The sequence below is a fragment of the Callorhinus ursinus genome, unplaced genomic scaffold (genome assembly GCF_003265705.2).
Source record: "Callorhinus ursinus isolate GAN/ISIS: 27379988/994484 unplaced genomic scaffold, GSC_fseal_2.0 scaffold1, whole genome shotgun sequence".
NCBI classification, from domain to species: domain Eukaryota; kingdom Metazoa; phylum Chordata; class Mammalia; order Carnivora; family Otariidae; genus Callorhinus; species Callorhinus ursinus.
This window is the reverse complement of record NW_027397063.1, coordinates 59,161,028-59,186,801: the sequence shown is the minus strand read 5'-3', so window position 1 is coordinate 59,186,801 and position 25,774 is coordinate 59,161,028. Positions and strand designations below refer to the sequence as shown.

General features: G+C 41.6%; 1 protein-coding gene across 3 annotated transcripts in view; it reads left to right on the top strand.

Moving 5' to 3' along the window:
• HACD2 (3-hydroxyacyl-CoA dehydratase 2) overlaps nucleotides 1-25,774 on the top strand; it is a 113,830-nt gene that overhangs the window by 84,508 nt on the left and 3,548 nt on the right. For all 3 annotated transcript variants that reach the window (XR_012378774.1, XM_025875364.2, XM_025875373.2), the window contains exons 5-6: nucleotides 18,240-18,361; nucleotides 20,334-20,512. Coding sequence is in view for 2 of the 3 variants with exons in the window: in XM_025875364.2 (XP_025731149.1) it covers nucleotides 18,240-18,361; nucleotides 20,334-20,512 (301 nt within the window). In the remaining variant the exon portion in view is untranslated. The remainder of the gene's footprint in view (nucleotides 1-18,239; nucleotides 18,362-20,333; nucleotides 20,513-25,774) is intronic.

The window sequence follows — 25,774 nt, the reverse complement described above, 5'->3', positions numbered from 1 at the left end:
AAACAAGGCAGCCGTATTCAGAAATCAAGGTCTCTAGCATGCAGCTTTTGCTGAGCAGCTTCTGAAAGCCCTTGTAAAGCAGTTTCACCTCAGAAAGAAGGTTCCTTCTTTCATAGATGAACAGTTTGCTTTTTCTTCCTCTTTTCTTCTTTTTCACTCTTGCAGAAACTAAAATACTAAGTAAAGTGACACCCTTACTCCCACACTCCCTCATCCTATTTTGGTTGCATTATAGGTTTGTCTTCTCTGCTGGCTTCACAGCATGCACGTGCTCTCTGTCACCTCTCGAGGTTACTTCTCCCATTAGTGTTTCCTGTGGCGGCACATGCTTCTTGCTGTTCCGAATGGCCATCTGTGAACACGGTGTTTCCCTGAGGCAGGAAGGGCACCTTCTTATCCCCATCAATCAGATGAGCGCAGGTGCTGCGTCGGGGGTACAGTGTCCCCCCTCAGGTTCTGTACTTGGACCCAGAATCATGCCACTCTGTCTTCTAGTACGTGCCCTTTCCATAGTGACATTTCATCTTAGCAAAGGCCATTGGGATACCTTCAGTATCTTTTGCCCCCGGAATGCCGAATGTCTCAGATTCTCCACCCATTTCCATCTAGTCCCATACTTTCTATTTTAAATATTTCTGTAGGTGGATTTGCATCACCTTCACTTTTAAAATTAGCACCTCTCCTAAAGGTAGAAAACCTCATTATTTGATCATTAATCAGACACTGTCAAACTTGAGACAAGTCCTAGACAAAGGCAGCCATACTGTATTGCTACTTCCACAGCTGTTCATAAGGGACACTTGAAGATAGTGGTACTTTGCTCAGAGCTAGGTGGTTCATTCTGCCTTTGCCTGTATTTAGCATAGGGGATTCGGGCAAAATCAGAATGCCTCTTTTTCCCTCAGTGTTTTTCTGTCTCTTTCCAACATTTTCTTGAGCTATAGATAAAGATTTTTATTTCAAAATACTGAAAAATATTTAGATTTTCGTAAGTTCACTTCTGCCATCCCATGTTGCTTCTTTCTCCCATTGTCTTAGTGCTTTTGTAGCCCTTGAAAACCTCCATTGGAACTCATTTGTTCAAAATATATTATACTCTGATGGTACTGTTCTTTGATAATTAAGTCAGTTGTGTTAAAACAAGAAACAATCCAATATCTTAAACCATGCAAGCCAGCATTACCACCACTTCCTACGGAATATAGCGCTCTTTGTCAATTAATCATTGAATAGGTTCCAAGTGCAACAAAATCAGGAAATTGGTTTCATTTGTCTTTAACATTAATCTTTTTCTCCTCCGGGCTCTCCTCCCCGTGGTGACCCTGCCCCACAGACACCCCTACACTTGAAGCTTCTCAGGACCTTTTCTTCTGCTCTCTCACCCCAAGGGCTAACTCTGACATCCACCATTCCCAGTTGTCAACTCCAGCATGAGAGGGAACAGTTACATTAGGCAAACGCCCCGGAAGGCTGAACAGTTATTTTCATTTTGGGTGGGATCTCACTCAGGGGAGGAGGAGCAGGGCAAACCTGCCCCAGCCTAACTCATTGCAGACTGCCCTGGAAACTCCCAGTCTTTTCAGGCTTGAGCACTGATGGCTTCTTCCTTTTCTTCTGCCCCAGAGCTTCCAGATCTTAGGTTTTCCAGAGCATTTTATAGTTCAGTTAGTCTTTTTATATATTATGCTAGAGTCCCCTTCCCCCTTGTAATTGATGTTCTGGATGCATCAGTCGGGTCACCTACATTGCTCCTATTTTTTGATAATGAAGTTTCTGACAAAGAAACTTCTTGTTGGAATGCATCATCTTCAAGCATTAGACATTTCTATACTATTGGGTAGTATCTTAATCTATGTATTGCTGCTATTTACAAACCGAAGGAAGCCTGTTTAGAGCCAAATCTGGTGTCTTGCAGTCCTGAGATTAGCAAAGATCTTGACTCTTGACATTAGGAAACTATCATGGAGAAGGAATGAGAGTGAAGGAAGGAAAAAATGGATACCTTGGGTGTGAAATAGTAGTTTCCCAAATAAGGCCATGAGATCTATGGGCTGGAGCTTACATGGTTTCAGCTTTGGTTACATGGCATCAGTTTGAATTAAAGAATCACATGGGGAAGCAAAGCTCTGTGTCACAGAACTGTGCTGCTGAGGTGTATTGTCAGTGGACAGTTACCAGGAAGTGAATTCTGGCATTCAAAACTGTTCTCATCCATGGTTTGAAAATGAAATGCAGTAAGGTGCTTATTTAGACTGTTTATTCCACACCAAAGAAAGGTAACTTTTTGGTTACCAACATTTGTCTTTTGGGTATTTGCTCTTTCCCAGCACTGTCTAATAGAACTTTCTGCAATGTAGAAATGTTTGTATCTGCACTGTTCAATACAGTAGCTACTAGCTATATGTGAACACATTGAACCCTTGAAATAAGGTTAGTGAGACTGAGAAACTAAATTTTAATTTCATGTAATGTAATTTAAAATAGCTGCATGTGACTGGAGGTTGCCGTAGTAGTGTAGCTGTAGATGTTCAGTGTGATGTTATTTTGCCGTTCTCTTGATTTCAGTCAATTGGGTTTTCATATACTTGATCTCATATGTGCATGACTGTGTGATTTTTTTTTTTTTACTTTTTTTTTAAATTTTGTTAAGTAGCCTCCACACCCAGCTTGGGGCTTGAACTCACGATCCTGAGACCAAGAGTCGCACGTTCCACTGACCAAGCTAGCCAGGCACCCCTGACTGTGTGATTTTTCAAAAAACAGTCTGAAAGAAATGTATATGGTATACTTGGTACACTGTGTTCTTTAGACCCAGTGATTTTTTTTTTTTTTTGTAACGCTCGAGCATAAATCGTTACAAAAACCCTACCTGCAGGGACGCCTGGGTGGCTCAGTCATTAAGCATCTGCCTTCGGCTCAGATCATGATCCCAGGGTTCTGGGATCGAGCCCTGCATGGGGCTCTCTGCTCCATGCGACAGGAAGCCTGCTTCTCCCTCTCCCAGTCCCCCTGCTTGTGTTCCCTCTCTCGCTGTCTCTCTGTCAAATAAATAAATAAAATCTTAAAAAAAAAACACACACACAACCCTACCTGCAGATGTGGGAAATGGTGTGGATGGTTTTCTCTGTTGCAGAGATAGCAGTTGATTAGCTGGTGAGGCAGAAGGCCATGCAGGCCCGACCTTTCAGAGGCCTGCAACTTGGCCTCCGTGGAGGTGGATTCACCATGGTAACATGTCCCAGTCTTGCCCTTTATGAAAACCATTTCACAAGCCTTCTCTGTCCTATTTGAGGTTGGTAAGATAACATAAATAATAGCATAACAACATAATAAAAACATGAAAGATGCCATAGAAGTATAGTCAGCATTATCCCAATGAGCTCAAAGATTCTCATTTCACACTGTAAAAGTGAGATGATTGACATGCATCGTGAGCATTGCTAAAATATGCCAGCAACGTCAAGGAAAGTTAAAAATTATTACCTATAAATTGCTTTTAAACAGGTGTGTTCCACAGTACAATGAGTGGCATTTCTAAAGCATTGATTAATATTCATTTGAAAACTGTTAATACGTGGGAGAAGGAACTATCTCTTAGATTACCTTCTCCTCTGCCAAAATGGTCTTTTAGGTACTGTAGCTTTTTCAGTATAACTTTATTTTTAAGCATGAATCTGGAGTATGAAATAGTTTAATTAAAAATATATAAATTGACAAGAATATCAGTATATTCAGCCTTCTGACAACTGACCTGCACAGTGAATGCAGCAATAACTGGTCTCATTAGGAGTCTTGACAATGATGGGGCGGCCTGAAGAAATCATTCCCCAACCCCCTGCTCCTATGAAATATAGATAAAATGTATTCTAGTTTCTTGGGGGAAGAGGGTTCAATAATGTTTTATACTTATGGAGCGGCCTGAAGAAATCATCCCCAACCCCCTCCTCCTATGAAATATAGATAAAATGTATTCTAGTTTCTTCGGGGAAGAGGGTTCAATAATGTTTTATACTTACTCATCTCAAGAAGCCCTAGTCAGGCACCTCTCATTATAAGCTGTGATGCATCACGGATAAAGTAAAGCATATTACTAAGTTGTCTGCATTTTCCAGAAAGAGGACCCTTTTCAAGTCTGAAGTGAAATCCTGGTGCACTTCGGGAATTTGTAAGACGTGACTTGATGTATATGTGCGGATATGTGTGGGTGCATGCTGAGAGTATGCTTTGCATTTTAGAAGTGGGGTCGGGGGAGAACTAATTATCAGGCTTGGTGCATTCAAGACTTAACTTTTGTTTTCTTCAGATTGCTGCCATAAACGTTTGTGTTTAACAAGAAGAGTTTGGCCATCTTCTTCCTTTTACCTTATTTTGCTCTGGCAAAAAATTACCAGAATAACCAAAAACTTGAAAATTGTACGTCTCGTTTGCGTTCTGCATTTGGTGCTGGACTGTTAAATCAGGTTTAAGGAATCTTTTGTTGAGGTCATTGCTTCAAAGAAAATTGTGTTGTAAAAGCTAATCAAGCTAGCCAAGTTTTTAAGTAATACTATATAGTTTTTAAAACTTGAGCTTTTCTAAATGTTACATTTGTGTAGCGCTTTGCAACCTGTGCAGAAGCTATGAGCTGGCAGCAGATCTATCCCCCAGGTGGGTTTGAAGAGAAAGGTCAAGAAAAACCCAGCAGCTGGGGGGTATACCATCTCACAAGAGCAGAAGTACTCATCTCAGCTACAGCTAGTGATTGCTAAGTGGATCCAGTGTTAGGCAGTATGAATTTTTAAAGAAAAGGTAGAAATCTAGATTATTTTTTTGTGAGGAATCTCCCAGCTTTACTAACTGGCTCAAATATCTTTAAAGCACCATACAAGGCCCAAAAGAACATCTGTGATCCAGGAGATGGTATTCATAGCTTTGATTTTTATTTTCTGTCTTATTGAAGATTTTGTAATTAATAAACTGTTATAGAACTAAAAGAACCATGCCATTTCACAATATATATGACCAATCTTGTATTCTTTTGAATGTCATTTAGGTTTCTGACAATGATCAGTCCTCTCCTCCCTAAAGTGTTGAGTAGGCACATTGCATTTGGAGGTTTGGGGGCACTCTGTGGGGCAAGTATGCCCCAGCTCTCCCCATTGGATCGCAGTAACCTACTGCTGTGGATCTAGACTGGATTAGACATATAGGATCCAGGTTGGGACTGCCTATGACCCCATTCTGATGAGACCTCCATGCTTGAGATGCGGTGAAGGAAATAGTTGCATGAAATAACATGCTCTTTGGGGGTGAGAGAATCAAACAGAACTAAGGAAGAATCCTGGGAAAGCCTAGCAGCTGGGGGTCCTTAGACATCCCAAAGATGGTAGAAGTAAAGGGAAGGATGGCATCTCTTAAGCAACACTGAAACAAACAACAAAAAGCGAAACAACAAAACATTGTCTAATGGTACTTAAGCCAAAGAGGCGGCCCTCACCGAGTCAGAGTCAGCTAGCGTAGATAGTAGGAACTTAATAAATGTTTGTTGGATTGAATTTTTCTCTTCATGGAAGAATAACAACTGCTATTTATTAAATCACTAGCACTTCACTAAGCACTTGCTATGTTTTTCTGATCCTACAACAACCATGCAAAGGCAGATATTCTCCCCAGTTTCCATTTGAGGGGACAGAGGCTCAGAGAGGGTAAGTAACTTGTCTCGGGACATGTAGCCCCGAAGTCTGAAGGTCTCTGATTCTAGAGCGGTGCTGATTAGAGAAGAGGCTGGTGAAGGAAGCTACCAGCCTCCCATCCTGTTTTCTAGGAAATGGGCAGACCACGTGGTAGCATTGAAGTTGGGTTCATGGGGACATGTTAGCGTTCGGATCTGCATGTCTGACCTTGCCATAAGTACAGCATTGATTGAGCATTGCGTGTTGACTGCATGCTTATACATTTTTTTCATTGCATGTTCAGAAAAGTTGATTTCATGACCAAGAGTTGTTTTGGTAAGCGAAAAAACATTTGACTAGGCCATCATCCACATCAAAAAATAGTCTTTAGTTGTTGTGTTGTAATGGAAAGAATTTTTTAACCAGTTCCCTTTGTCACTGTAGTTTTAAAAAAAAATCTATGTGGATGCACATTTTTCTCTCCTTTAAATGGGAAAAAATGTTAATATTTCTTTATAATGTAACTCACATTTTCCATAAAGGAATAGTATTTTCTGGTTTGTTTACTGTATACCCTGTCAAGGATCTTTAATAAATGCTTAATCATGAAGGGCACTTTACACATGAATTGTCATGTGAATAAGGCTAATACTGATTCAAACTTTTTTTTAAACCACATGTCAATATTTATTACATTTCAATTTTTTTTCTTATCAAGGATGAAATTCCTCTTAAGTAGATAACTAAAATGAGTTCTATCTTTGTTCAAAAACTTAATAAAGTTATGGAAAGGACCAGGGTTATAAAATTGTCCTAATCTCCAGCCCAAGCCCTCAGCTGATGTCACCAATCAGGCACCAGCCCTGTGACCCTCCGCCTCACTCTCACTGGGGAGCTGCCCTCCTCATCCAAGGCTGTTCCAACCAAGTCAGAGAACATGCAGGCTTGGACTGCAGACAGGTCAACATTTATTCGTTCTTATTCCCTCAACAAATATGTATTCAGTATCTTCTATGCTTCAGCCGTTGCACGAAGCACTAGGATACACGAGAGAAGGAAAGTCATGGGTGCCGTCCTCACGGTGCTTCCGGCATAGTCCAGGAGCAGAATTGAGCAGACAGCAGTACCCTAGAGTGGTATTTATTAAATCACTAGCACTTCACTAAGCACTTGCTATGTTTTTCTGATAGAGTGGGATAGCTGGTGAGGCAGAGGAAGGACAGGGGGCTGCTGGGACCACGTGGTCACTTCAGCTGTTCATTATCCCTGGCCCAGTTGCTTCTCCTCATCGGGTAGCCTTGGGGACTCGGGGAATATATACACAGCGCTTAGTATAGCGCCTCTTACTTAGGAAGTGCTCAATAAATGTTACCTACATATTCTGTATAATGTAATCTAATCTTATCAGAAAATTTCAGTGACAAAGTTCTGTGCAGCTGTTTTGAATTCTTTTCCATGTCCTGTGGTTCAAAATAGACATAACTGACTTTTCACATAGAAATGAATGTTTTTTATACTTATTAAAATAGTTTCACAGTTAGCTGGTAAAAATTTATACATAATTACTTTGATCATACTTGAGGAATAATTAGCCCTGCAAATGGGAGTTATCATTATCTTAATCATCATCATTATCCTAATCTAAAGCATTTATTAAAAATTAGATTTTGGGGGTGCCTGGGTGGCTCTGTCAGTTAGCATCCAACTCTTGGTTTCAGCTCAGGTCATGATCTCAGGGTCGTGAGCTTGAGCCTTGAGTCGTGCTCTGTGCTCAGCTAGGAGTCGGCTTGAGATTCTTCCTCTCTCCCTCCCCCGCCCTGTGCACACATGCACGCACACTCTCTTTCTCTCTCTCAAAAATCTTTAAAAAAAATTAAATTTGCCTTTTAATTAAAGCTAACCTCTCTTCAAAGCAAGTTTGTAGACCTGCCTTCAGGGTATTTACCATTTAAGATAATATCAGTTGAGAGGCAGCATTAAATCTATTATTCCTTCACAAGTTACCATCTCACAGTGTGCTCTTATTTATATGCTTTATTGTAAATGTTCTTATATCTTTTTGTGGTATATAGCCTGCCTCTTCCAGCAGATTTGGAGGCTTCATATAAGAAACAGGATACCTAGAAACTAAATGATAGTTGTATTTGCTCCTAATTACGCCCCCAGAAAAGTACAAAAACTCTCAGATTCCCTTCACTCAGATTCCCCACCTATTGGCATTTTACTGCATTTGTTCTATCACCTTTTCTTCTGTATTTATATACCCATTATCATCCAGCCTTTTCTGAACCTTGAAAGCAAGCTGTACTTGCTGTCCTGGCACCCCTAAATTCTCAAGTTCATGTTGCAAACATTCTCCATCACCTGCAGTGGAAGTAATGACTTCCTGTGACCTCCCAATCAAGAAGCCAACACTGACACAACACTGCTGCCCCCCTGCAGGCCCCATTCAGATCTCACTAGCTACCCAAACACTTTTTTTTTTCCCATTCTGGAATGGCAGACATTTACTAAGTATTTCTGTGCTCCAGGTATTGTGTAAGCAGTAGGATACTCAGGGAAAGGAGAAACGTGTTGCTATGGTATTCCTGCCACATACATGTTACATTTAGTTGTCAGATCTCTTAAGACACATCAGTCTGGGAGAGCTTGTTAGTCTTGCTCTGTCTCTAATGTCCTTGACAGTTTTAGAGTACAGGCCTTAATTTCTGTAGGGTGACCCTCGACCCACATCCATCCAGTGTTCCCCCATAACCAGTTTACGTCACGTAGAATGCTACAGAAATGGTGCCATGCTCTTCTCAGCACATGTGAGGTGGCAGTGCCATGACTACCCAGTGTTGCTGACCCCAACCACCTACTCCTGTTGATGTCTGCCAACTGTCGCCACCTTCAAGTCACCGTCTTCCCATTTTTATTGATTAGTATTTTGCGGGAATGACTCCCACCTGTGTCAGCCACCTCTGGTGGTTACCAGATGATGATCCTCTATTTCTGTTACCTCCTTTACATATATTAGGTGGCTTCCTACTAGAAGGAATCACTTTCCTTTTCTCCCATTTATTTATCATTTATTTATTTCATTTATATCAGTTTAGACTCATGAGTTCCTATGCAATTCAGTGGATTGTAATCTGTTATTTACTTTGATGCTAAAAATGTGATTTTGCCAGGGGGAACACTTTCTCCTTGTCCTTTTGATTTGTCTCCCTCATTCATTGAGCATTCCCCTACTTTCTGACAAAAAAGATTTCCAGACTTACCTTGAACTTCCCAACCCCAGCCCTGGAATCAGCCATTTTGCCAAGGAGCTCTGGTTCCTTTTAGTGGGAGATGGTATTTAGGAACCAAGATCTGGGTAGCTGAGGTGCTTCACACTACTGGGGTGTTAATGCTTCTAGGTCCTCTCCATGGAGAAAGCTAGGAGATACATGCATATACACACACTCACGGTACATACATATATACTCATACCCATGTACAGCTAAAAGTATATAGCACTGTGTTGGTGTGTCTATACGTATGTTTAATTATGAGTTCTTACGGATTCCTCCAGTTATAATCCAACCACCTTACTGTTCTTTCTGGCATCCTCCTTCCATGTTTGTAAATACCTCTTCAACACTAAGAAGCCTTTTTTTTTTTTTTTAGCATATTGATTTCTTTGCTCAGTTTACTCACTCAGTGTAAATGATTTCCCAACCACACTCATCATCTCTTCTACCCATCACCTCTTACCTCCGTATCCTTGGATGCCCAGCCTCTGGTTGACCTGTCTGCAGCCCCCCAACCTTCCCTCTTCTGTCCATTCCCTTGGCCTGTAGGCCCACTGGTCTTCATGTCCATGTGGCTCCCTATCCCTCACCACCTTGAGCTTTCAGCCCCCCTGTGACTCCTCCATGAGGGGAAGGGAAAGAGACACTTAGGTGAATTTTAATGCCTATCCAGAGACAAATTTGAAATGATTGGGATGATTACTTCTCTGGCTTGTCCCATAAGGTATTGCGTTCTTTTTTCCATTTTCTTTTTTATCTTTGTTTTTATGAACTTGTTTTCATTTTGAATTCAGATCATATTTTATAGTTTTATTCCTGCAGAGCAGAGAAAGAAAAGAGAAACAAGCTCTTGAGATAGATTTTAGGGTCTTGGCAATAAGTTAAACCCAGGAGGTAAAATGGGGCTAAAACAAAAAAGCAGTGAAGATTATTAGCAAAGCAAGGCTCAGGGAAGAAGATTCACACTAACTGTAGGGAATTCATTAGGGTTTGTTTCAGGTTCTTATGTTGGTTTCCATCTCAAGTCAGTTGATGCGTGACTAAGTTCATTTCATGGGTATATTCAGGATATCTCTGGACAGCAGTGAGCCTATTCCACTCAGTTCCTTCAGTGTCTCCCCTTCAGAGGTGGGCCACATTTTTTGGAGAACTTAATAGCTTTCTTGATAGAGGAGATTGTCACATTTACCTTATCTGTTCTTGGCTCCTATACATGGGTTCCTTTGAAGTTTTCTTGGTTTTATAAGAGAGGTGTTCTCCCCATAACAGTAGGGGTGGGTGGGTGTGCACTGTTCAGAGTTTAGGGGCACAGACCTGAGTTCAATTTCTGTAAGCCTCCCTTGCCTCATTTGTAAAATGGAGATTTAACGAAGTAATAGATGTAAAAACATGCTTGGTATACAGTAAGAGTTCAGTAACTATTGAGTATAATTATTATTTTTACTGCTATTGTCACCAAAATTATTAAAAAGGGATTATTCAGGGGTGCCTGGGTGGCTCAGCTGGTTAAGCATCTTCCTTCAGCTCAGGTCATGATCTCAAAGTCATGGGCTCGAGCCCCGCATCGGCCTCCCTGCTCAGCAGGGAGTCTGCTTGTCCCTCTCCCTCAGCCCTTTACCCCTCCTCATGCTCTCTCTTGCTCAAATAAATAATTTTTTAAAAAAGAATTATTAAAAAAAAAACAATTAAAAATGGTCCAAAGACTTGACTAGACATTAGTCAAGAGAAGATACACAAATGACCAAATAAGCACATGAAAAGATGCTCAACATCAATAACCATAAGGGACTGTGTTTCAAAGGCACAGTGAGATGCCACTTCATACTAGGATGATTGCAATCATAAAAAAAAAAAAAAAAAAGGAAAGAAAGAAAATGACCAGTGTTGATGAAGATGGGAAGAATTAGAACCCTTGTGCACTGTTGCTGGGAGTGTAAAATGGTGTAGCCACTGTGGAAAGTTCAGCAATTCCTCAAAAAGTTAAATACAGAATTACCATTATGACCCAGAAATTCCACTCCTAGATACATGCGCAAAAGAACAAAAGGCAAGGTACTCTGATGTACACCCATGTTCACAGCAACATTATTCACAATAGCCAAAAAGTGGAAACAACCCAAATGTCCATCAGCAATTGAATGAATAAGTAAAATATAATGTACACAAACAATGGAATGTTACTCAGCTTTTAAAAGGGAAGAAATTCTGTGGGGCGCCTGGGTGGCTCAGTTGGTTAAACATCCAACTCTTGATTTTAACTCAGTCATGATCTCGGGGTCATGAGATGGAGCCCTGTGTTGGCCTCTGTGCTGGGCGTGGAGCCTGCTTAAGACTCTCACTCTTCCTCTGCCCCTCCCCGCCCCATGCTCACTCTGTCTCTGTCCCCCTCTCTAAAAAAAGGATGAATAAATAAAAGTAAAGAAGTTCTGGTACATACTACAACATGGATGAACCTTGAAGGTATTATGTTAAATAAGCCACACACAGGACACATAATATTGTATGATTCCCCTTAAATGAGGTACCTAGAATAAGCAAATTCTTAAAGACAGAAAGTAGACTAGTGGTTACCAGGGCCTAGAGGGGGGAAAAGGGGTTCTTACTGGGTACACTGTTTGGGATGATGAAAAGTTCTTGAGATGGATAGTGGTGATGGTCGTATAACATGGTAAGTGTACTTAATGCCACTGAATTATATACTCTAAAATGGTTTTAAAGTAGTAAATTTTATGTGTATTTTACCACAGACGAAAAAAAGAGATTGCTGAGGTTTTAAGATGGTGTAACATGAAAAACATGCGTATGTGTACTTCCCTTTTTCATAGTGTCCATTGGTTATAGATGTATTTATCCCCTCCCCTGACACACACAGTCTGTCAAAAGAAGGCTGAAGAATGACATTTGTAGAGATAAACAAGTCATAGGAAGGGAAAGTTGGGAGGGCGGCAGTCAAATGAACCTAGAACAGGGGTTGGCCTGTGGGCCAAACCTAGCCTATAATTTGTAATGGTTTTTACATTTTAAAGGGTGTAAAAAACAACAAAGATGAATACATGACAAAGATTACATGTGACAGCAAAGCCTAAAAGATTTGTTATTTAGTCTCTTATAGAAAAAGTTTGCCAACACCTGGTTGGAAACATTGCTGTGGGCTGAATTGTGTACCCCCCGCAAATTCGTGTCTTGAAGCTCTAACCCCCAGTGTTGTGGTATTTGGAGATGGGGACTGTGGGAGGTACTTAGATTTAGATGAGGTCATGAGGGTGGGGTCCTCACGAGGAGATTGGTGCCCCTAGAAGAAGAGACCCCAGAGAGCTCTCCCCTCCCGTCCTGCCCTGTGAGAACACGGTGATAAGGCACCAGCTACAAACCAGGAAGACACCCCTCAACCAGAAACCAATCATGTTGGCACCTTGATCTTGGACTTCCAGCCTCTAGAACTGTGAGAAAACACATTTCTGTTGTTTAAGCCGCCTGTCTGTGGTATTTTATTACGGCAGCCTGAGCAGACTTAAGACAAACATACTCTTCAGAGTTCTGCCAAGAACAGACTCTACTCCTCGCCTCTTAAATTTTACCAAAATCTCCTCTCTTCACAAATGAAGGGGATATTAAGAAGAGGAAAGAACACTTACCATAAGGCATGATAAGGGTATTTCTTTGAAATAACCAGAGTGGTAAGCAGTGGGTTCCAAGATGCTCAGAAGAATAGGGGTTCTGCAATAGTGATTTTCTTTGTGGCACCATCTGTTTTTCTTTGAATGTAATAAAAATGACAGCTTTTCATGTACTGATACTCCCTGAGCCTTTTAAAGTCAAACATATGATGCTATTTTTGTGTAAAGGTTTTTCTCTTGCACCCATTTGTTTCTCCAGCTTGAATTGCTATGTAAACTCCCTTGGCTAAATTACACAAGCTGCCCACACCCAGCGCCGCCTCCCTCGCTATAGAGCCGGGGACGGAAACCTGCCTTCTGTAGCATGGAGGGTCCAGTACGCATCTCATTGACTGCATCGGGCAGAGGAAGGTTTCCTGACGGGCAGAGCTGCCCCACGCGCACTCCCTGGTTGGGGCCATGATTGTGAAGATGCAGCTTTGAAACATGGCTTCAGGACAGTTTTGGCAGCCAACCCTTTGTCCCCCTCTTTTCTTTTGTAAACCTTGATAATCCTCCTTTATCTCCCTCCCCCCACCTTTTGCCCCAGATGCCCCCTTTTCTCTTAAAAGGCAATAATTTAAAGTAAACACCGAGGGGCCTGGCTGGCTCTGTTGAGAGAGTGTGCAACTGTTGATCTCGGGGTCATGAGGTCATGACTTCAAGCCCCTGTTGGGCATAGAGATTACTTCAAAAAATTTAAATAAACATATTCTTTTTAAAAAAACAACTTTATGAAGGTATGATTTAAATACCATCAAATTCACCATTTTAGGTGTACAATTCAATGCTTTTTAGTAAATTTACCAAATTGTGTAACCGTAACCATAATCCGGTTTTAGAGCATTTCCGTCACCTCACTGTGATCCTCATGCCCTTTAAAAGTTCATTCCTGGGGCGCCTGGGTGGCTCGGTCATTAAACATCTGCCTTTGGCTCAGGTCATGATCCCAGGGTCCTGGGATCGAGCCCCACATCAGGCTCCCTGCTCGGCGTTCTGGAAGCCTGCTTCTCCCTCTCCCACTCCCCCTGCTTGTGTTCCTTCTCTCACTGTGTCTCTCTCTGTCAAATAAATAAAATCTTCTTTAAAAAAAAATAAAAATAAAAAATAAAAGTTCATTCCCATTCCCAGCCCCTGGCAACCAATAATCTACTTTCTGTCACTAGATTTGCCTTTTCTGGATGTTTCATATAAATGAAATCTTTTGCAGTTGGCATCTTTCAGTCAGCATCACGTTTTTGAAGTTCGTCTATGTTGTAGCAGGTATCAGTATTTCTTTCCTTTGTGTGGCCAAATAATATTCCATTGTATGGATTATGTCACATTTTTATCCATTTACCAGTTGCTGGACATTTGGGTGGTTTTTACTTTTCAGCTGTTCTGGGTAATGCTGTGTGATCGTTTGCCGGCACATCTTTGTGCAGGCATATTAAACCTCTTATTCTTGATAATAAAATTCTGTTTCTAGTTCCTAATTCAAAATGTAGCTGGGTTGAACTTTTTTTTTTTAAGATTTTATTTATCCATTTGAGAGAGAGAGAGCACTCGCACGTGAGCGGGAGAAGGGCAGAGGGAGAGGGAGAAACAGGCTCCCTGCTGCCCACTGAGCAGGGAGCTGGAGCAGGAAGCCCCATGTGGGCTCAATCCCAGGACCCTGAGATCATGACCTGAGCTAAACACTTAACCGACTGAGCCACCCGGGCACCCCTGGGTTGAGCTTTTTATAATCCTAGGCCTTAGCCCCTCCAAAAACCCCTCCAAAGCTAAACTGGCTGGTTTTTCTTTCTTTTTTTAAAGCCTCACTGGTCCTTTTTCTCTGAATCACTGGCTTTTGATAGAAAGGAGGCTCCCCACTTGTTAGAAAAATGTTCTCAACTCCTGCTTTCAAAAAAAAGAAAGAAAATAGAAGGTGTCATTCAAGTTAAGGGGCACAGACTCTGCACATGCCTTGTGTGCAGACCTGTGTCAGGGGCCAAGAAAGCCAACTGAGAGGAGCCCAGGAGCCCTGAAGACCTTACAGTCAGGGAGTAAAAAGCCAGGGAACTAAGCCTGTGGTATACCCTCAGCAGGCAATAACGAAGGGAGGTCTTAAAGTTATTCTCTCTTCTCTCACCTTCTTTGATAAAGGAAAATTATTTTTAAGAAGTGCTATTTAAAGTCTCTACCCGTTTTTTTTTCCAACAAAAAAAATTTCCACTTATGCAAGGAAGTTCGTCTTAGCCAGAGTTTCATGCCTTTCCCATGTACAGGTTATATGCACACCCCTCTCCAAAGAACAGCAGCAGGAAGCCCTCAGCAGCCACTGTCCAGGGCAGCCTTCCACCCTTCATAGCGCTTTCTCCTCAGCAGTCTCAGTTTGGCTGTGTCCAGGGTCTGGGAGCACACAATTTCATGCAGCGGCCTATTAGTCATCTGATGTGTTACACAGTTCTTATTTGAAACCAGATATTTTACTCCTGTTGAGTCTGCACTTAGTCTTGTGTCTGTTTGCCTCTTGCACACAACATTTCATTTACATATTTTGAAGTAGTTAACCCTCTCCTTTTCCAAAGTAAGCTTGCTAGTTCAGGGGTTCTTATAACCTACTTCGATCCCTGGGTGGGATCTAATCCTTTGGAATGGAATCATTGGGATGAGACTGTTAATGTAGCCAAATACTGGTTGGTTGCTTGGTTGGTCGGTCAGTTGGTTGGTCGGTCGTTTGAACAACCACCTGCACCCTGTTGGCACGCATGAAGCTTGTAGTTCACCAAAAACTCATCTCTTGGATTCATAAGCTGGGTCTTCCCCATTCTGTACTGGAGTCATTTTGTTGTTGCTGAAGCATGTATAATTTACAGTTAACCTTGTTAAATTTTATCTTACTGGGGTTTTTTTTGTTGTGGTAAAACATAGATAACAAAATTTACCATTTTAACCGTTTTTAAGTGTATGGTTCGGGTGCAGTAAGTACATTCCCATGGTTGTATAATCATCACCACCATCTGTCTCCAGAACATTTTTCATCTTCCCAAACCAAAACTCTATACCCATTAAACATTATTCCCTATTTCCTCCCACCCCTAGCCCTTGGCAACCTTCTGCTTCTACTTTCTGTCTCCCTGAATTTGACTACTCTGGGTACCATATGAGTGAGATCATATAGTATTTGTCCTTTTGTGACTGGCTTATTTCACTTAGCAAATTGTATTCAAGGTTCATCCATGTTGTAGCATGTGTCAGAATTTTTAAGACTCATATTCCATTGCATGTATATACCACATTTTGTTTATGGATTCAACTGTTGATGAGCATTTAGGCTGTTTCCACCTTTAGGCTGTTGTGAATAATGCTTCTGTGAACACAGGTCTACAAATATTTGTTTGAGTCTCATTGATCTTATTAGCTTCAGCTCATTACATTCTGCCCCTGTTTTGTGTCATTGGACAATTGTCTGCAAATCAGATAAGCTTGATCTCCAACTTTTACCCAAGTCCCTTGTTTTTGTTGTTGTTGTTTATTTAAGTAAGCTCCACGCCCAGCGTGGAACCCAGTGTGGGGCTTGAACTCATGACCCTAAGATCAAGACCTGAGCTGAGATCAAGAGTTGGATGTTTAACTGACTGAGCCATCCAGACGCCCCTTCCCAAGTCCCTTCTTTATAACAGTGTTGTATTTCCTATTGATCTGAAGATATCATTTTCATAAAATGGCCATTTCCCCCATTCTTTCTTTTTAAAATTATAACATGGTCTTCACAGCTGGGCTCTGGGAGCAGCTGCTTTCACAGATTCAGCCTGAGTCTAAGCTTGCTTTTGGATCAAGTCTAACATGGGTATGGGGGGAAATGAGTCAGATTAGGCTGGATCAAAGTGCAAGGTTTGAGGGGGGTTTGTTGTCTTTCTGAAGGCCACTTAAGACTACACAGAAACTAATATCAGGTATCAAAGGCAGGAACTTAATCTTGGGGTGACCTGATGCGAATTGAATTTGTTTGCTCCACAAACATTTATTGAGCTCCTACTTGTGAAATCCACAAAGTACTTTTGGGAATCAGAAGATGAATAAAACACGGTCCCTGCTTTCAAGGTGATTAGAATGCAAACTATCGGAAGAACTTTCTTTTGCAACCCAGAGATCTTTAAGCAAGGCTTCATCCCATAGCTGTAAAATATACCTCCTTAAGATGAAGAGGATTACAAAATACATCAAAAAGCAAAATGTGCTCTGAAATTATGTTTTAGTATAGCTGTGTTTTAAGCAAGGATTTGGGGACAGGCTGAAAAATGGAACAAAAGCTTCAGAGGTATTTAGGTTTCACTTTGGCTAATATAAGAGCACCAGGAAAACAAAAAGTACTCTTGCTCTTGACAATGTAAAATTCTTATTATTTTTAGGAATTAGTAACTATGCATTTATGAAATTCCTTGTCAGAGCAATTTAGTTAATAGGTATGTAAATGACTAGTTATTTTATTGTGTAGGTGGATCGCTCCATGTACACTTTCTGAGGAAGAATATAAGTGCTAAAAACTATTCACATTGCAAATGCAAAGAAGAAAAGTTAAAAGTTAGAATGCTGTACCTTTGTTGTATTAGGCATTAGGAATGAGACAGAGAAGATCCATCTTGTCAAAATCTGTTCAGTTCACTCAGTGGAATTTCTTAGTCACATCCAGCTCTAACTGCCTATTTTGGATACAAGAAAACGTGAGTGAATTGGGTGCAAGGTAGTTTCTTGTTACTGGTCTTCAAGCCTGGGCGCAGGATCATTATAGACCTGGCTGGGGGGCTGGGGGGGGGGCACTGAAAGCAAATGCCAGGGCAGCAGAGATACATTTCCATGCGAGATTTGCAGTCCAAGGCATCTAGTGAGAACGGCCCCCAAAAACCACGGGGGTGGGGGCTGTTTTAAAGGTCACTGCATTTTCAGCATGAAAGTAATTCAGAGGAAGTTGGAAATTCCAGAGCCCTTCTGGCTTTAGCCACCCCCTGTGGTCAGCATGGAAGCTTTTATCATTTTTGAGTTAAACCAGGCTACATCTGGGGGAAGAAGTCACCATTGGGAGAGAGTAAATGGGCCCTGCCTTTCAGATGGTCTCTGGCTCTTCTTTCCTCACTTGAATTCATCCTGCCCAGTGAATGAGCCTCATCTTCAGTTGTGTTTCAATCACTACATTCCTCTTCTTTGAAATTTCCGCAGATTCTTAGTTGTCATGCAGATCCAATTAAAATGCTTATTAATGGACAGACCCCAGGCTTTCCACCGATTCGCCCTTCGACCTTCTTACCTAAGTAGTCTTGGCTCCCACTACCATCAGTCCACCTTCTCCACAGGGGGCCCACAGACAAAACACTCATCTGTGTTTTTTCCTGTGGCCTATAGCTCATGGAATTCCTGTTTCTGCCTCTCTTACTCATCAGGAAGCTGAGTTCTTCTCACTTGCCCCTAATCACCTGGCTCTACACAATTGTTGTCATAGGCATGTGTTCCTGGACGTGGCAAGTGCTTAACGTCCTGTAGCACTGATGACCAGACCAGGGCTGTGTCCGCTTGCTCAACCGCCCGGCTCTGCCAGGGAGCACGGGGCTGGCGCTGCACACTGAGAGTGCTTCTTTGTTAAAATGTTTTATGTGTTTTATGTGTTTGCTTTTGCTCTTGTTTTCCTTTTCCTTCAGGTGCAGAGTGAAGACAGTGTCCTCCTGTTTGTTATTGCCTGGACAATCACAGAAATTATCCGTTACTCCTTTTATACTTTCAGTCTATTAAACCATCTGCCTTACCTCATCAAGTGGGCCAGGTAAAGTACATGGGATGAAGATTAACTTTTGAAATGACCCATCACTGTATTTGTCCTTTATTGCTAAATATTGCCTCCAAACTCCTAAAAATAAAGTTGTACAATGTCAACTGTATTTTAATTTTTTTTCTTTAATTGTATGAGACAAAAGAGTTGGGATTGGTGATATGAGACTGGTCTGTGGATTTCGTCAGGATAAGGGATGCCACTTAACTTTGATTAATAGAAACACTTTTAAGTTTGATATACTTGTTATTTTTATTGGATCGATTATTTTCATTTAAATTATTCAATAGAGATTTGATGTAACATCCCTTTTTTGTTCCTATCAAATTTTACTGATGAGCTCCTGCCATTATGCTTTTTGGACCAAGTCCAGTTCTCCTAGTCTCAATTTTGCCAACAAGCTATGACTTCATTTTTAATTAACCAACATTACGTGCAGTTTTATCTTGTTAGCAATTTTATTTTGCTTTGATAAGTTTTACCAGTAATATTTGTTATGAATTGGGGAAAAGGCTGACAGTTCATCTGTTTATCCGAACTAATTCATGAGATGGTTACGAGCAGTTTTCTGAGTTGGAGAGGATTATGGAGAGTGACAAAGCAAAAGGATCAAAATTGTCCTTGGGACCCAAGTGCCTCATTTCCTAGAAGGAAAATGGTGGTTCCTAGACAACTTATGAGTTTAATGATTAAATTAGAGACATAAACCAATTGTTTCCAACATTTCAAGTGTGCAAACTCCTTTCTTTTTTTTCCCGTTACACAGTTTTATTAGGAAAAGGGAAGAGTGGGAAGAGATGGCAGTTCCTGACTCACCAGGCTGGGCAGGCATTGTGGGAACTGTCTGCTCTGTTACAGGGAGAGTTGGCTGGCCAAGCCCTCATCTCGATGGTTCGTTTGTCCACGGCTGTGCGTGGCCTACGGAAGAATCTTCCCGTTCCACCGTCCTCTTTAGCATAGCTGAAGTTGGCAGCAGGGAACACCGCAAACACAGCTTCCGCTCTTTGTCACTGATTTCTCAGCACAACTTCTGCACCTGGAATTTTGCTCGCTGTCAGCCACAGCCAGAGCTTCTTTAAAATTTGAGTGGCTGGTTTCTTTAGCACTACTTACCCCTCAGAATGATTTCCAGTTAGTTCCATAGGATGAACTTCTCTCTGAATTCTTTTTGAAACATAGAGAACTCCTTTTTGAAGTGAAAAAAATGGTGTGGATTCTTCTGTGTGATAATCATTGTAGGGGTTTTTTATTATTGAAAAATTACACAATTACCAAAAGCTATTGTGAATTTTTTAAGGTTTTTAAAATTGGCATATATTTCATTTTTCACGATGATAATGTATAGACATTTGACTAATAGCAGTATAAGCACACCAGCTGTGCTATTCTTTTCAGCCCACAGACCAGACTTGTGGTGTGCTTTGAGGGGATTCCTAGACACGTGCTCCAACACCTCCCCCACCAACTCCCTGCAAACCCCCCAGCTCTACTCCCACCCCTGCCACAGGGCAGGACCCTTCTATAAACCGTGACTCGGCGCCCCTACTTTACTAATGATTGGCATCATCTGTATTATTTTAGGGAGTTGTATTGAATGTTGTTTATTTAGTTGGACCAAATTTTGAGGCCAACCAAACCCATTTATTTTAGAACATTCAGAGACATACCTGCTATAGGCCCTTTTCAAAAACTGGCTTGTAAAACCTGAATTTAAACAGTGGGTAAACAGGGGCGTCTGGCTGGCTCAGTAGAGCATGCGACTCTTGATCTCAGGGTCATGAGTTCAAGCCCTGCATTGGACATGGAACCTACTTTAAAAAGAAACAAACAAACAAATAGTGGGTAAGTAGGAAAATGTAGAAATCATAGCTTCCTGAAAGACCAGTACTGATTAGAGGGGTGGGAATGTATCTTTCTACTCATGCTGGCTTCAAGCCTCAGTCATGAATATTTTGTTTTGTTTTAGGTACACACTTTTCATTGTGCTGTACCCAATGGGAGTGTCGGGAGAACTGCTCACAATATATGCTGCTTTGCCCTTCGTCCGACAGGCTGGCCTGTACTCTATCAGTCTACCTAACAAATACAATTTCTCCTTTGACTATTATGCATTCCTAATTCTGATAATGATCTCCTACATTCCAAGTAAGTAAACAGTTCGTATATTTATTTATGTTTTTAAAATTGGCTCTACAATAATTAGAGTCAAATGCCTTTGGATGTTTTTATACCATATCAAGTAAATGTAAATTTAATTTATTAGGAACGCTTTGGTTTTTATTGAATGCTGACTGTCAGAGGGAATTTTTTCTAGTAGTAATTGAATAAAGATGAACCCTTCTCAATACAGCTGCCAAAACGCAGCCCTTCTCAGTGTGTGGGTTTGAAACACTGAATAGCAGGAAAGGTGAACTACCTATTGGGGGAATGTGTACCCCTTACAATGATTATCACACAGAAGAATCCACACCATTTTTTTCACTTCAAAAAGGAGTTCTCTATGTTTCAAAAAGAATTCAGAGAGAAGTTCATCCTATGGAACTAACTGGAAGTCATTCTGAGGGGTAAGTAGTGCTAAAGAAACCAGCCACTCAAATTTTAAAGAAGCTCTGGCTGTTTGTGGCTGACGGCGAGCAAAATTCCAGGTGCAGAAGTTGTGCTGAGAAATCAGTGACAAAGAGCGAAAGCTGTGTGCAGAACAAAAAAGGCCATTAAAGACCTTACCTTGACTTTTTCTGTCTCTGGAGAACTGCTTGTTATGGTATTTGGAAAACATTGTAAAGAGGTATTTGCATTTTCATTATATCAAAATAGACACTTCATTTATAAGGAATCAGCAGCTAACTAGAAACAAATTAAATAAAAATAGATTTATTTTTTTCTATATTTCTTATTTTCTTGTTTGGATATAAGCACTAAAATCATCTGAACAGGACATAATGTTCTCTTCAGAACAGTTTCCAGTTATTTTAATAGTACTGCTAAAGGTTTAAATACGGATAATCAAAAGTGCCTATCAGCGTACTCAGTATCAAAGAGAAATGGCCATGTTTGAGGCTTCTGTGAAGTGAGTCCTATTTGCTGAGGAAGAGTTGTTTAGTCCTTTTCTCAAATTCTAATATTCACTTAAAATCCTATGACTGATTTTCACGTATCCAAAAGGATTTTGTTTTCCCCGAGGACATAAGAAGTTAAGGTTTCTTCTCATTTAGCTATTTCTGTAGCCATTGTCACTGTGAATCTTATTTTGGTCTATAAGATGCTATATTCTTCCCTAAACCTCAGGTTCAATTCAGACAGGAAGGTTGGATTTTTCTCCAGCCCACAGCATGAACTGAATGAATCATCGTAACAGTCGTAAGCGACATGTTTGTGTCCCTCTGTGGAAAATTGCATTTCATGCATTGTGAGAAAAAAAACTACATCCAGATTTCATATGAGCATTTATCTTGGAGAAATTCTTGGACAGCAGTTCTGCTTAATGATTCATTTTCCACTCTCTATTAATTATCAAGTCCTCCTCTTTGGTACTGGAATCGTGGTGGCCAAAGGCCTTTTCTCTTAAATTGAAAAAGGTAGTTGATTTTCAAAGAAAACAAATAGGGAAGAGTCTAAAAATTTAATAAAAATTAGCTTACAATTGTTCATCTTTTTAGTTTTGTTCCCTTAGAGTTTCATTTTCCAGTCTCTAGAGCAACAGTTCCTACTTGGAGTTTTGCCACACCCAGAGTAACACATATTATCCCAGTGGGTACCACAGGATTTATTAAAAATCAGCATAAGGGACCGCCTGGGTGGCTCAGTCGGTTAAGTATCTGACTTCAGCTCAGATCATGATCTCGGGGTCCTGGGATGGAGCCCCAAGTCAGACTTCCTGCTCAGCAGGGAGCCTGCTTCTCCCTCTCCCTCTGCCCTTCCCCCCTGTTTGAGCTCTGTTCCCCCCCTTCTCTTCCTCTCAAATAAAATCTTTAATAAAATAAAATCAAATCAGTATAAGGTTTGAATAAGAGATAGATGCCAGACTGGATAACTGGAAAAGGAGCAGGGATGGTGTGATGAAATCAAACCAATAGCAGGATGCTGCCACATTGACAGAAATCTGGGACCCCTACCTGAGAGTTGCTCTAAGATCTTAGTCTGCCAAAGAAGGAGGGTCCTCATTCCAGGAGCAGCTCTCCAGGACAGCCTCAGTCTCTCTCTACCTCCTCGTTTTTTTTGTGCTCTGGTGGCCAACCATCTCCCAGTCTTTTGCCTCTGCCTCCTGACCCCTTGATCTAGTTAAGGGGCCTGGTCAAGCACAGCAGCCCTTCCTAGTGATAGGATTCATGAAGGAAAACAAACTCCATTCTGTGGGATTTTCTTTCTGGGCCTTCAGATGGAGAGAGAAGAGAAAACACAAAAGAGTAGGGTGGGCTCTCAACCCAAGTTGGCTTTCTTTACCTTGGTTCCTTCCCCTTCTTTGTTTCTCAGCCTCCTGTTGGTAAGAACTTGGGTGGTGAAAGTCTGTATTATTTCTTTCTTAAGGTAGTTTAACTCCTATAGACCAAGACAAAGGGTTGATTTCAAATAAAGATGAACAGATTTTCTCCCAATCCCTGACCCCGCACCCAGGCTCAAGATGACGGCCCAGACCGTATCTTCTACAAATCAGTTGTGTCTGCTGGCACTCATTATGCCTTAGGCCTGAGCCAGTTGTCCTGCATGTTTTTAGTTGTTTAGGTTGTTAATATTAAGACCAGTTTGTACAGTTCATTCCAGCCAGCAGCACATGTCCAACTTTCCAAAACTTTGTATTTATAAGAAGAAAATGCGGAGTTAAGAGGGGTTGCTATTTGACATCCAGTCTTCTTTACCAAATTTGGTTTTCTTTCTACAATGTAAGTTTCTTTTAATCTTCTTTAATGGGAAGTTGGTGATATGCATGTATTATACAAAATAACACCCTTTCATTGTTGTACATGTGGCTCAAATTGTGGCCCATGAGCCTGGACCCCAGGAGTTTTCTCATATTGGGGTGCTGTGGAATCCTTTGCAAGGTGCTCCTTTCCCACTTTGCTGCAGCTGCAGTATGTACAGTCTCTCCAAACTCGGTAGACATCTGAGTCCTGTCTACATTTCCTGCCCCCCAAATTGGTAAAAGTTGGCTTTTACCACCCAGTAGGAGTGGGGATTTAAAAAAAAAAAAAAAAAAAAGCTGAGAAATGAGAAACACTGGTGTTGGATGAGGGCACTGAGAAGCTGGGTGCTGTCCAGATTGTCAGTAACCATAACCACACCTCAGATTTTTAGAGACCAAGAAAAAACTTGCCCCAGGCAGAGCATTTCCATTTGCTCTCAGCCTCCAAGTTTTCCTCTGCCTAGAGAAACCCCTACTCCCACTGCAACACTCGCATGCACAGTGACCGTCTCCATTCCATGTGTCCTCCTGGATAGGGAGAGCAGAAGGTAGAATTCAGAATAGCCTGTTGTCAGGCTGAGATTGTTTGGGGGTTTTTCTTCATTGTCGTCTATGGTGAAAAAGAGTAGCCATGCATCTGGAATTGTTTCAGCTGTTACGGTTGGGCCAGTCTAAACATGTGGGTAATTCAGATGGAGACAGTGTCACCCAAGTTCTGGTCACCAAGAAGTCATTACTAGAACTGTAGAAAACCTCCGGCCCAAGTGCCCCCATTCTCCTGGCCTCGCCCACACACGTTCCTTTGCTTGGTCCTTTACAACCTCTGAAGTTGTAAAGAATTGAAAGAGCCATATCTGCCCTCCATTTCTGACCTCAGGCCCTTGCCTGTGGGGATGAGGGTACTCCACCATCTTGCTTTAACTGCCACCAAGGGCCTGATGAATGGTTTCTAGGTCATCCTTCCCCAGACCCTCTGAACTAGCAGGGAAGCTTTAGCCACTCCTGTAACCGGTGGAAAAGTCCTTAGTGTACTTTGCCACAAATTTTCCCTTTAGTAAAGCACATCTATAGAAATATGACTGGCCCCAGATTTTTAAATGATTGCAATTAGCATTCCTTATGGTTTAATTATATCTTTACTTCCAGTTTTTAGATTATAGAGCTTGTCAAATTCTCTGGCTTTCATACCAGAATAGTTCTCTCCCCTGTTGAATTCTATGTACAAGCTGAGTCTTTTCTCTGAATAACTTCCTGCCTACAAATAGCGAGTGGACTGGATGGCAGCCCTGTTCAGCGTCGGAGCCTCCTCTGAAGTTTATCAGATCTGTGTGCACACACCCACTGATGTCTTGGAGTACTTTGGGAGGACCACTTGAAATTTGGCCAACTTGGAACCAGTTTAAAAAGGAAGAAACTGTTGGGGTGCCTGGGTGGCTCAGTCAGTTAGGTGTCCGACTCTTGATTTTGGCTCAGGTCTTGATCCTCAGGGTCGTGGGTTTGTGGGGTTTTGTTTTGTTTTGTTTTGTTTTGTTTTTTTTAAAGGAAAAAACTGTCAGGGGAATCGTAGAAATTACCTCCCCAGAAATACAGGTTACTTTCTACAAAGTGGAGATTGGAGCCGTTGAGAAGGGAAAGGAAGGAGGGAAGGATAGTGTACATTTAAACCAACTCACTAGGGTTCTTACATAGGTGTTGAACCCCCAGTTCACAGTAGCCTTGTGAAGGCAGGTAGCTTCAGCTGGCTTTTCCCAGCAGGAATCCTGTAGGCATTTGGGGTAGGACAGTTCTTAGTTGTGGGGGACCGTCACACATTGCAGATTTTGGCATTCCTGCTTCGTGTGCTGAATGCCAGTAACCTCCTTCCTGCAAATCTACCCCCCTCCCCCCAGCTTCCAAATACTCCCAGGGAGGTGGTACCACCCAATTTCTTTAGAACCAGTACTTTGTAAAGTAACCTGTGAAATGACCAAGAATAGGGGCACCTGGGTGGCTCATTCAATTAAGTGTCCAACTCTTGATTGCAGCTCAGGTCATGATCTCAGGATTGTGAGATGGAGCGGCACTCAGGCTCCATGCTGAGCATAGAGTCTGCCTCAGATTCTCTCTGCCTCTCCCTCCCCCCTTCCCCCGCTTGCTTGCGCCCACACTTGTTCTTTCTCCCTCTAAAATAAATAAATAAAGTCTTTAAGGGAAAAAAAAAAAAAATGACCAAGAACAGAATCTCTAGTGCCTAAGATATTAGCTTACTTTTCATAAGGACTTTCTACAGCCAAATTTGGCTTCTTCGTGTTCAGATAAAATGTCATGGCCCTCTTCCCCCTCCTCAGTCTTCCCCTTCACAGAACAACCTTTCTCGGGAAATGCTTTTGGGAGATCCCCTCAGGTGACAGAAGGGACTAGACTGAGTGTCAGGAGCCCAGAGCCTGGTCCTGATGGTCAGGAATTTGCTGTGAAATCCCAGGCAAGTCACCTATCCTCCCTGGGGCTTGAACTCCTCCTCTGTAAACAGG